The sequence below is a fragment of the Notamacropus eugenii genome, chromosome 2 (assembly GCF_028372415.1).
Source record: "Notamacropus eugenii isolate mMacEug1 chromosome 2, mMacEug1.pri_v2, whole genome shotgun sequence".
Classification (NCBI taxonomy): Eukaryota; Metazoa; Chordata; class Mammalia; order Diprotodontia; family Macropodidae; genus Notamacropus; species Notamacropus eugenii.
Window position 1 is genome coordinate 173,340,419 of NC_092873.1, and position 12,852 is coordinate 173,353,270.

Consider the following 12,852-nt stretch of genomic DNA (forward strand, 5'->3'; position numbering starts at 1 on the left):
TCTGGATGCTTGAAGTATTTTCTCTTTGACTTTGGTGCTCTGGATTTTGGCTATAATATTCCTGGGAGTTTTCTTTTTGGTTTCTCTTTCAAGAGATGATCGATGGATTTTTCCATTTCCATTTTACCTTCTGGATATGCGATATTGGGGCAATTTTCCTTGATAATTTCTTGAACTATATCTAGGCTTTTTTTGATCATGGTTTTCAGGAAGTTCAGTAATTCTGCTAACTAACCTGGTGATAGTAAGCCACTGTCCCAAGCTTCAGGCTTTTTCTTGCTTCTGTTTTCAGAGCTGGTTCTGGGGTATGCAAATTTATGGTGCTTCCAAAGTGGTTTAATGCCAGAGGTGTGTTCACTGCTCTCCTGGTCTACATTCTGGTCTTTACGCAGGAAGGGCCCCTGGTGCCCAGCAGCCACAAGTCCTAGGATTGCTCTTTGCTTTGGAAGTGCAACCAGGGCCTCTTCTCCCTTGTGACCTACCCCTATAGCTTCTGTTTGCCCTAAAACAATGACCCAGAACTACATCTGGGTAATAAAGTTACCCGTCAGTGCCAGCTATACCAGGTCTCCTATAATCTTTCTGACCAGTCACTTGACCTCATTATAGTCTGTGGGCTGAGAGCTCCCAAAGTTGTTGTTGCTGTGACCACTATTGCTGCCATGTGTGTTGGCTCTGGACAGGCTTCCACCCTGGTGTCACAAATTTCTCTTACTGAACTCATCACTTTTCTGTTGACTGTGCTGCTTCAAAATTTGATTTGAGGTGTTATTTTAAAGTAATTGGGCGGGAATGTTGAGAGTTCCACTGGGTTGCCTCTGATCTGCCATCTTGGCTCTGGGAAAGAGGAATTTGAGAAATTTGACTTAAATCTACCTGTTGATGGATTCTTCTATTGAAGAATTCTTCTTTTTGTTGGGTTAGCATTTTATTACATTAAGTATTTGTTACCAAGGACTTTGAAAGGCTTTTATTGCCTTGAGTTCATTGTTTTGGATTTGTTATAATAGGATTTAATCTCTGGTGGTGATGCTTTCATTACCTTTCTAAATATGGTTTGGAAGAGCTCACTCCCCCTCCCCCCCAAAGAAAAGAAAAGAGAAAGAAAAAAGAATAGTAGTCAATTAACTTCCTACTTGGATTTAAAGGTATAACCCTCATTGCTATTGCCTTATTCACACAATAGACTTAATATTTTGAATTGACAACTAGTACAAAAAGCTTTAGGTTGTTAACACTGGGTAATATGTTTGGTTCATTTGAATGATTAACACTTTAATAATTATTCTTTGTCTTTTATTAATTTAGAACCTCTAAGTTAATGTGGCCTTGCTCAGAAAACAGGAGTACAAACCTATTTTATTATATTACTTGGAGTAAGAACATATTATGTACAGGGTGCTTCGTCTTGTCTCAGGTGCTCCCAGGAGAAAAGAATAAAAGCACGGTAAGATGTAATGATTAGCACGTGGGAATTCTAGTCCCAGTTCTGTTCTTATGGTGCCATTGAGCAAGTCTGTGAAGGATCCTCAGAGACTGCTTAGTCCAATCCAGACCTGATTGAAGATTCTGTCTACAATGTTTCTAAGGAGTGGTCATCCAACTTTTACTTAAGACTTAACGGTGAGAGACAAACCACTAACTCTAGAGGCAGTCTGTTCTGCTTTTGGGTATCTTTTGTGGTTAAAGTATTTCTTTGTCTCTGTCTTTTACTTTATTTATCCACTACTTTTAGCTCTGCCCTTCAAGGACCAAAATGAGTTTATTCCTTTTTTTCACATGAGAGCCCTTCAGATGCTTGAACTGCTATAATTATCTGTCACCCCCATCTCTTGCCCTCTTGCCCCATACCTAGTCTTCTTTTCTACAGGTTACACATCTTCAGCTCCTTTAATCAGTTTTCATGAAATATAAACTCAAGAACCTTTCAGTTCTAACATTCTATGGTTCTGTGCAAATAAATTGGAATTTCTGCCCATAACAAGACAACAGTATCTGGGTATGATACTGTTAATAAGAATTCAATTTCCATATAGGCCAGTGAACTTTTAAATTTAAATTTTTTAAATTAAATTTTATTTTTTCCTCTCCCTCTACTTTCCACCTTTTCCCATTAAAAATAAAAAAAAAACAAAATCCTTATAACAGATATACACAGTCAAGCAAAAGAAACTCCTGCGTTGACCATGTCCACAAATACATATGTCTCAATTGTCCACCTTTAGTTAGTTCATCACCTCTCTGTCTGGAATTGGGTAGGATGACTAATCATTAGTTTTCTATGTTCTTAGTTGATCACTCCATTGATAAGATAGGTCTTTCAGATTTTTTGTTTTTTACTGTGTGGTTATAACACAATTGTTCTCTTCCTTCTACATACTTAATTTTGTGTCATTTTATACAAATCTATCCAGATCTCACTGAAATTATCCCTTTTATCATTTCTTATGGTATAAAAATATTTCATTACATTTATATTCTGTAATTTGTTCACCTATTTCCCAACTGATGGGCACTGCCATAGTTCTTCTCATTCCTTAATATAATGAGAAGAGCTGCTACAAATATAAATATTGTTGGACATATGCGTCCTTTTCCTCTTTCTTTGAACTCTTTGGTTTATAGGCTTAGCAATGAACAGTTACATGACTTTGGGGATGTTTTTGTAATTCCAAATTGATTTTCAGAATGATTGTACCAAGCCACAGCTCTACCAGTTGTGCATCAGTCTACCTTTTGTTCTGCTATACCTTAAATATTTTTTATTTTCCTTCGTCCAACTTTGATCATCTGTTAAGTTGAACCTCAGAGTTGTTTTGCTTTCCATTTCTCTAGTTATTACTGATTTAGAGTTTACTTTTGATAGCTTGAATTTCTTCCTTTTAAACTCCTGTTCATATTCTTATTCTTATAAATTTGGATCATTTTCTTATTTATCTTCTGAGACCTTTTTTGAAGAAACTACCTGCAAAGATTTTTTTTTGCCTATTTTCCTCCTAATTTTAGCTGCATTGATTTTGTTTTGCAAAAACTTAATTTTATGTAATCAGTATGGTCTTCTCTTATCCCTTGTTTGATCATGAACTCTTCCCTGATCCATAGCTGTATCTTTCTCATATCCATTAGAAAGGTATTTTCTTCCTCGCTTTTCTAACTTGCTTATGATGTTACCCTTTATGCTTAAGTTTTATACCTATTTGGAGTTTATCTTAGGATATGGAATGAAATGTTCATCTCCTAACTGATTTTCAGTTGAGTTTTTAATGTGATAGTAGGGCCTTTGGATTTATTAAATACTAGGCTAGTAGATTTCTTTCTTTCTGTATATTATGTACTTAATCTGTTCCATTGATCAACTTCTCTTTCTTACCTAGTACCAATTTGCTTTGATGATTAATGTTTCTTACTATGTTTTGAGATGTCACTGCTCTCCCTCTTCTTTTCCGTTTTTAAACTATTTCTCTGTATTTTCTTGAGTTTTTATTCCTCTGGATGAATTTTGTTATTGTTTTTCCTAGGCTTGTAAAATAATCTTTTAGTAGTGTGATTAGTTTGGCACTGAATAAGTAAAGTAATATAGGTGGTATTGTTATTTTTATTATGTTCATTTGACCTACCTGTGAGCAATTAATATTTATCCACTTAGGTACATTTTTATTTCTATGAAGAGAGTTCATAGAGTTCCTATTTATGTCCTGGCAAGTGAATTCCCAAGTATTTCATACCTTCTGCAGTAAATTTTAAATAGAATTGCTTTCTGTCTTTTCCTTCTGGGCTATGTTAATAATATATAGAAATGCAGATTATATATGTGGATTTATTTTATGTCCTACAACTATGCTGAAGTTATTGATGGTTTCAATCAATTTTTAGTCGACTCTCTGTGGTTTTCTAAGTACATCATGATATCATCTGCAGAAAGAGATAATTTAGTTTCTTCTTTGCCAGTGCTTATTCCCTAATTTTCTTTTCTTTTTTTATCACTATAGCTAAAATTTCTAGTGCCATATCAAATAATAACAGTGACAGTGGAATCTTTACTTAACTTCTGTTTGTTTTTGAAACTTAGGATTTATACAGAAAAATAAAACCAAATCCAACCTTCTTTTCAGTGTTTTCTGACTGCCTCCTATATTATAGATAGTGACTTGGCAAAAGCATATAAGGAAGACCATAAGGAAGAGTTAATGTATCAGCTGGTGGGGGTGGGGAAGGAAGGGGAGGAAACCTTTCAGAATTCCTCTCCTACTAAGTGGTTGGTGATAGTCTCTCTGTATAAGGACAGAAATATAAGTATTGTGTTTATTGAGTCCTTTTTTAGCATGTGTATTTTTTCCTCTCTGATTTGAGTACAGACTGATCATTTGAAGCTCTGAGTGAGCTGTTTGATTCTATTAAACCTAATGCAGTTTTCAAAGACAATGCATAGTTAATTGTTTAATAAAGATGATCCACTGTTGATTTACTGGGTTCTAATGTCACTTAGGTAAAGTAGATGGTACCATATCACTCAAGAAGCATCAAGGTTAGATCATTTTGAAGGAAAGCTTTCAAGTGCATTTGCTAGTTTTGTTCATGTTAATAGCAACAAAAAGCAAATATGAAAATACATTTCCTAAAATAATGATCTCATATCTTTTTAATTGTTATAAATGAGCAGAGGGAATTTAAAAACAAGTTCTGTTGATGCTTCTTTTTGCCTTATACCAGTCAGTTGCTAATATTGCCCACTTGCCACTAAATCTCACCTTGTTAGAAAGAAAAATCATGGGGGGGTGGGGCAGAATCAAGATAGCAGAGTAGAAAGACGCACCTATGCTAGGTCTTCCCCCCAGCCCATAAAATACCTGTAAAAAATGGCTCTAAACAACTTGTAGAGCAGCAGAAGCCACAAAATAATGGAGTGAAAGAGATTTCTAGCCCAAGGTAGCCTGGAAGGCCAACAAGAAAGGCCTATCATATGGGGCGTGGAGCGGACATGGAGCCCAGCCCAACCCTGGCCATGCTGCACTGGCAGGAACAGGACCAGAACAGTACTCAGGGGTGGAATCCCTGGCAGCACCTGAGGTTCTCAGATAGCTCAACCCACAAATGCCAAAGACAGCTTCAGAGGTCAGTGAGAAAGCTTTTTCACCTGGGTGAGAAGGAAGCAGGGTCTGCTCCTAGCCCTGGCCCTAGGCAGTGGTGGTGGCAGCAGCAGCATCCATTTTTGGAGCCCTCAGCCTAAAACCCCTGAGGAAATTGAGCTCCTGATCTGGGTCTCAGCCCTGAGTGGTGACCTGTGTGAGAAAGATTGCTGGCTGGTGTGGTGGAGCTGGTGGAGGCTCTGGAAAGGGAATTCTACTTGCAGATCCTGGGCAAGAAAAGCTTTGGTAGCTCCCAGACTAGAGCGCAGGCCAGGAGAGGAGTAAACTTCTCTCCCTTGATTGTGCCACCTTGGAGGAACTGAGAACTTACACGTCCCCAGTGTATACCCCCCCCCCCCACTGGACAAAGGACTCAAAAAGTCAAGTAACTGGCTGGAAAATGCCCAAAAAAGGGGAAAAAAATAAGACTATAGGAAGTTACTTTCTTGGTAAACAGGTATTTTCTTCCATCCTTTTGGATGAGGAAGAACAGTGCTTACCCTCAGAGGAAGACATAAAAGTCAAGGCTTCTGCATCCAAAACCTCCAAAATAAATATTCGATGGTCTCAGGTCATGGAAGAGCTCAAAAAAGATTTTGAAACTAAAGTAAGAGAGGTGGAGGAAAAATTGGGAAGAGAAATAAGAGCAATGTAAGAAAATCTTGAAGAGTGAGTCAACAGCTTGCTAAAGGAGACCCAAAAAAATACTGAAGGAAAGAACTCCTTTACAAATAGGCTAACTCAATTGGAAGAAGAGGTCCAAAAAGCCAGTGAGGAGAATAATGCTTTAAAAAGCAGAATGTACCAAATGGAAAAGGAGGTTGAAAAGCTCACTGAAGAAAATAGTTCTTTAAAAATTAGAATGGAACAGATGAAAGCTAATGACTTTATAAGAAGCTAAGAAATTATAAAACTAAACCAGAAGAATGAAAAAATAGAAGATAATATGAAATATCTCATTGGAAAAACAACTGACCTGGGAAATAGATCCAAGAGAGATAATTTAAAAATTGTGGGACTACCTGAAGGCCATGATCAAAAAAAGAGCCCAGACATCATCTTTCATGAAATTATCAAGGGAAACTGCCCTGATATTCTAGAACCAGAGGGTAAAATATACATTGAAAGAATCCACTGATTACCTTCTGAAAGAGATTCAAGAAGAGAAACTCCTAGGAATATTGTAGCCAAATTCCAGAGTTTCCAGGTCAAGGAATATTAATAAAGAGAGGTCAGTATTAATATATATATGTGTGTGTGTGTGTGTGTATATATATATATATATATATATATATATATATATATATATATATATATATATATATATATATATATATATATATACACACACATATATGTACAGAGAGCCCAGGTTGAGTTGAATCAGAAGGGATGATATCTAAAAAAATAAAATTAAGAGATGAGAGAGGAATATATTGGGAGAAGAAAGGGAGATATAGAATGGGGCAAATTATCTCTCATAAAAGAGACAAGAAAAACTTTTTCAATGGAGGGCAAAAGGGGGAGGTGAGAGGGGAAAAGTGAAGCTTATTCTCATCACATTTGACTTAAGGAAGGAATAACATGCACACTCAATTTGGCATGAAAATCTATCTTACACTACAGGAAAGTAGGGGAGAAAGGGATAAGTGGGGTGGGGAGTGTGATAGAATGGAGGGCAAATGGGAGGCAGGAGCAATTAGAAGTAAACACTTTTGGAGAGGGACAAAGTCAAAAGAGAGAATAAAAGAAATGGGAGGCAGGATAGGATGGAGGGAAATATAGTTAGTCTCATACAACATGACTATTATGGAAGTTGTTTGCAAAACTACACATATATAGCCTATATTGAATTGCTTGCCTTCTCGGTGGGGATGGGTGGGGGAGAGAGGAAAGGAGAGAAGTTTGAACTCAAAGTTTTGGGAATGAATAAATAAGAGATACAGGTAATGGGGTATAGAAATTTATCTTGCCCCACAAGACAAGAGAGAAGGTAAAGATAAGGGAACGGAGTGGTGTGATAGAATGGAGGTTAGATTGGGGAAAGGGGCAGTCAGAGTACATGGTGTTTTGGGGTGGTGGGGAAGAGATGGGAAGAAAATTTGGAACTCAAAATTTCATGTAAATGAATGTTGAAAACTAAAAATAAATAAATAAACGTTAAAAAAAGAAAGAAAAACCATTTAAGCAGAGCTCAATCAAAGAAGCAATGTGGCATAGTGGAACTTTTCATAAGACTCAAGTTCAAATAATGTCTCTTATCCTCTATGACCTTGAGCAAGTCACTTAAACTCTCTATGCCTCAGTTTCTTCACATATCAAATGAGGCGATTGGACTAGATACCTTTTAAAGTCCCTTCCAGGTAAAAACTATAATCCTTGGGTATGTTGGTACATACTACAAGCTACCTTACTTGTCTGCCGAAGGGACAGGAGAATCTGTTACCATCTGTTCCCAGTCATTCATTTTGTGTTCAGTTTTTTGCTTCCACAAAGAGTGTTGCTATGGATGTTTTCCTATGAAATATACTTCTTCTTGCTTCATATCCTCTTGGTCTATATGTTGAGAATAAGGAATATGGATATTTTTGGGAATAGGGAATATTCATATTTTCTTATATATTAGATTTTTCTTTCTGTTTCATACTTTATTGGTACGTATGCCCAGAATAGAGATTATAAATGTCTTAGTGCAGTGATTTCTCTTGTATTTGTTTTCTAAATTATTTTCTAGCATATTTAGATCAGTGGTATGTTAGTCTTCTTGTTTCCCTTTTCCATCTTTTATCATTTTTGAAAATTGATTAGGTGTTAGGTTGCTCAGGGTCAGGGCCCGAGCCCCCTGGGGTCCCCCTGACCAACAGGTCTCCAAATGCCTGTTAGTCTGGGCCGAGTGATCTGTGAGCCTCGAAGGAAGGAGACCGGAGACAAGATGATAAGCAACTCTAAGCAACTCTCTTTATTCAGCTGAAAGTTAGGGGTTATAAAGGCTGTAACCACCAATCACATACAGGCTGAGCTCATCCCATTACTTCACCATCTCATGACTATTCCACATCCTTACACCCGCAGTAAGTAAGGAAGCTTATCTTGTTCCCGAAGCTAGTTCCTGGGTTCCCAGGCTCACTTGTAACTTTACTGTATCGGACATCAGTATCTGCAGGAACATCAGGTTCCAGGGTCACACAGAGCTTCTGCTGGGGTGTGCGTCAGCACCGTTCCCACAGGAACAGGCTTTGCCTCTGACTTGTAACCCCCTGGGACCCTCTGGGCCCCTTACATTAGGTGGAGTCTGTTTTAATTTACATTTTTCTTATTAGTGATTTGGAACATTTGATCTTATTGTTGAAGATTTGTATCATCCCTTTTGCAAACTATTTGCTTACATAATGATTTATCTGTTGGGGTTATGGCTCTTAATCTTATTTATTTTTGTCAATTTCCTATGTATCTTGGATACCAGAAATTGATGAAATATTCAATTTCAAAGATTCACTGTGACATTATCTCTTCTTTTACTTGTATTTATTTTGTTTGTGGTTTTTAGTTATATATAATTGAAGCTGGGAATTGTAATTACTTCTAGACCTTTTCTGGTTAAGAATTTATCCCTTAGGCATGGTTGTAAAAGTTACTTCATTCTCTTTTATTTTTTAAAAAATACTGTGCCCCATTTCATTGAAGTCTTGTTCATTGGAACTTACTATGACATATGATACAGATGTAAGTCTAAATCTAGTTTTTACCAACGTGCTTTCTAGTTTTCCCAGTTCTTCCTTGTTCTTGAGTAAGACCTTCATTCTTCAGCCATTCTTCTCCCAGCTCCCAAAATTTCCCAACAAATCTGACCTTGTCACTTCTCTACTTAATAAACTCTAGTGACTTTCCTTAACCTGTAGGATAAAATTACACATTCCTTTGTTTATTTTTTAAAGTCCTATACATTTTAGCCCCACCCTGCCTTTCCAACCTTTCTACACATTGCTCCTTTTCTCCCATAATGAACTGAACTTCCAGCTCAACTGACCTTCTTACTATTTCTCCAACATAGTGTTTCATCTACTACCACTGTCTCTTTGTATTAACTGCTACCAGGAATGCACTATTCCTTCCCCTTGGTTTCTTAGAATCTCTAATTTAAATTTAATCCTTTCAGTTGCTTTCTAAATTAACTATTTTGCTACAAGTGGCTCCCTTTCACCTCTAGGACCAGATAAAAATCTTTTGTTTGGTGTTCAGATCCTTTCATTACCTGCCCTCTCTTCCTCTAGCTTTCCAGTCTTCTTACACCCTACACTCACTCATGTACCCAAGGAGGAGAAAGTGAGGTTGATGACCTACACAGCCCTCACTCACTCAAAACAAAGTCAAATGCAAGTCATGTCATCATTTCTCTGATGTCATGGTCTTCTTTGGCAACGAAGGGTGAACACAACAATCCATGAGTAGACCCAACTGCCTGAGTGGAGATCCAGCTTACTGGGTAACTCAGCTCTTCCTCTCCTGTCTCTCTCCCCCACCCCTTACTTCTCCACTCCAAAGGAAGGTTAATTTGAATGGACAGAGGATGCCCAGTTAACTTTGGGTTTAATGGCTATATTTCTTTCTTTCTTTTTCTCCCTCCCTTCCTCCCTTCCTTCCTCCCTTCCTTCCTTCCTTCCTTCCTTCCTTCCTTCCTTCCTTCCTTCCTTCCTTCCTTCCTTCCTTCCTTCCTTCCCAAAACGTTAAACCTGAAGCCCATACATTGGATGACAACAATAGATCCCTGCCCAAACTCCACTTAATGGCTATTTTCTTGACCCTCCTGGCTTAAGAATGATTATCAATAGTAACTGTTGCTCTTTCCCTCCCAGCTTGATTTACTTGTATTTTTTTTCTTTTGCTCATTAAAGGGGCCATTCCCTGATTACTTATTAAACAGATTCATTCACTGAATGGGTATCACCTCACTCTAAGTGAATAAGTGAATAGACCTTAGGTGAAAAAGGCCAAGGTCTCCCACTGCATCCTGGGCATCTCTAGTCATCCTGATGAATATCTGGTCACTGGGTCCAGATGACTCCAGAGGAGAGGTGAGGCTGATGACCTTGCACAATTCTCCCTCACTCAAAACAAAGTCAAGTGCAAGTCATGTCATTATTTCTCTGATTTCCTGGCCCTCTTAGAAAATGAAGGAAAAATACAACAGCAACCCATGTACCCTGTGATGCTTTGAAACTGTCTTCCTTGCTGTTCCTCAGACAAGATTGCCTAACTTGAAGCATTTTTACTGGTTGTTCCCCATGCCTGGAATGTTCTCTCCTCTCACCTCTACCTTCTGGCTTTCCTAGTTGTCAATTACCAGCTAAGTTCCACCTTCAACAGGAAATCTTTCTCCATCACCCTTAATTCTAGTACCTTCCCTCTCTTCATGACTTCCAGTTCATCCTGTCCAGAACTTGTTTGTAAATAGTTGTTTGCATGTTTTCTCTCTATTAAACTGTAAGTTCCTTTAGAGCAAGGGCTGTCTTTTACTTTGCATCCCCAGTGTTTAGCATACACATGCCATTTCCCCTTGCCTGGCTAAGCTAGCACAATACCTGCTACGTAGTTCATGCTTAATGCATAATTGTTAATTGACGGGGTTTTAGTTGGAGGAACTTCTGAAAAGAGAATATGTTTTGATGATTCATATAAGAATAAACTTTCTCTTAAGATTTTCTAAAAAAGAACATAGAATTTACAACTTTATGTTGTAAATACAGATACATACATGTGTATCCTAATTATACATATATATATATACAGACACATGCATGCACACGTATATATATATATTATATATGTATACACACACACACACAAAAATACGTATATGTAACACTCAGTGTCACTTTGGAGTGGGGAAAGTATGGTGGGGTGGGGTTGTGGGGTTGTGGAGTGGAACGAGTGTTTCTGTTCTTTTTACTTTTCCCCTCTTAACTAGAAAAGGTATGAATCAGAATCCTCACAGATTCTGAGTACTGGGAACTTTCTCATCTAGTCCTGTCTATGGCTCCCTTTAGGTAAATATGCAGAGTTTTGCCAGAGAAACCAACACCAAAACCCTGAGAAGCCCTCTCATCAGTTCATTCTTCTTAGGGAACCCTAACTGAGTTCCAAGTTCAGTTATTAAGGTTTTGCTTGAGACAGAAAAGAAGTCATTCATAAAAATTAAATTGACTCAAGTAGCCTTCAGGGAAAGTTCTTTAATTTTCCATGCCAAAACTGCAGGGTCTTAATGTAGATAGTTTTATGATATACAAAACTTCTTGGGGCTATCTGTCTCCTCATACATACTGTAATCTCATGCCTGTGAACAATGAGAAAAAAAAGGTGTATAAAAAGAAAATCAAACTTAAAATTGGGAGAGGAGAGACATGGAGATAAAGAGAGATAGACTAGATTTAGTGATTTCCCAGATATAGGGAACTCGTTGGTGAGAAATCCCATTCTACTAACGCAGGTCTCTCTTGAACTTCAGGCTTTGTACTGATTAAATGACTTCTCCAGGGTTATATAGCCCATGTATATCAAAGGCAGAACGTGTTTCTGGTTTGGAAGACAGCTGTCTTTTAATTAGATCATGATACCTCATGTGTATACATAACTAAATAAATACTTATAATTTCTACAATTAATGCATATTGTCCTTGTAGAAACAGTATAACACAATAAAAAGAATGCTAAATTTTGAGTCAGAAGATTTGTATTCAATCCTGGCTCTGTAAGTCTGGGCAAGATAATTAATCAGTTTCCCTGTGTGTAAAATGAGAGGTCCCTTCTAGCTCTAACCCTTTGAAAATGCATATGAACTTCTAACTTTCATGCCTTTTCTCCTATTTATTGTTTCCCTTTGCCTCTCTTCCCATCATTTTGAATGTTATAACTCTCTCTATTGCTTTCTCTTTTTTCCCCCTCAGGCAATGTTCAGTCTATGTATGGTGGAAAGTGGAGCTGATGAAGTGAATTTACATGGTGTGACTAGCCTTGGTTTAAAGCAAGCTCTGGAGTTTGCATACACAGGACAGGTATTGTATCAACTATGAATTCAGAAATTTGAAAAATAGATTGCACCGAACCTGAGTCAAAAGTCTTCAGTTTATGAGTTCAAATTAGAAAGGTAATGACGTATAATAGACTTCAAGTTGGATTTGGGACTGGTAGGACCTGAGCTTCCATCCTGCTATGATGTTTATTTTCTCTGTCAAGTGGCTTAGCTTCTCTATCCCTCAGGTTCCTCTTGTGTTAAATAGGAATAATAATACCTATAGTACCTGACTCAGAAAGTTGTAAACTTCAGATGAGATCTTGTATAGTATGTGAAACTTATTACAGACTTAAAGCACTCTGTACATAGTGGTTATTGTTATTACTTGGATAATACTTTTTGCTATTCAAAATCATGTTAAAATTAGTGTGCCTTACATTAGAACTAGAGAGAAGGGAAAGTAATCAATTAATCAACAAGCATTTATTAATCACTTATTGTGTGAAAGACATTGTGCTGAACTCTGGGGAATATGAAGAAAAAGTAAAACCAGCCCCTGTTGTGCTTGAGGAGATTACATTCTAATGAGGGAGATAACATATGCATAAATAAGGATATGTAAGATATATATGGAGTGGATGGTAGATAGCCTTAAAAGAGGAAGATGCTAGCTGGTCAGGGGCTTGGGAAAAGCTTCCTGTAGAAGGTGCCTTTTGA

At 37.5% G+C, this 12,852-nt stretch overlaps 1 protein-coding gene across 11 annotated transcripts in view; it reads left to right on the forward strand.

Annotated features, from left to right (window-relative positions):
• The window catches only part of KLHL32 (kelch like family member 32), a 296,021-nt gene that overhangs the window by 123,538 nt on the left and 159,631 nt on the right, over positions 1–12,852 (forward strand). For 8 of the 11 annotated variants that reach the window (XR_011974432.1, XM_072642891.1, XM_072642892.1 and 5 more), the window contains one exon: positions 12,068–12,175. The exons of 2 other annotated variants lie outside the window; for them this stretch is intronic. Coding sequence is in view for 8 of the 9 variants with exons in the window: in XM_072642891.1 (XP_072498992.1) it covers positions 12,068–12,175 (108 nt within the window). In the remaining variant the exon portion in view is untranslated. Of the gene's footprint in view, positions 1–1,308; positions 1,448–12,067; positions 12,176–12,852 lie in introns of all 11 variants that reach the window. One more of the 11 variants, XM_072642889.1, reaches the window with a different exon arrangement.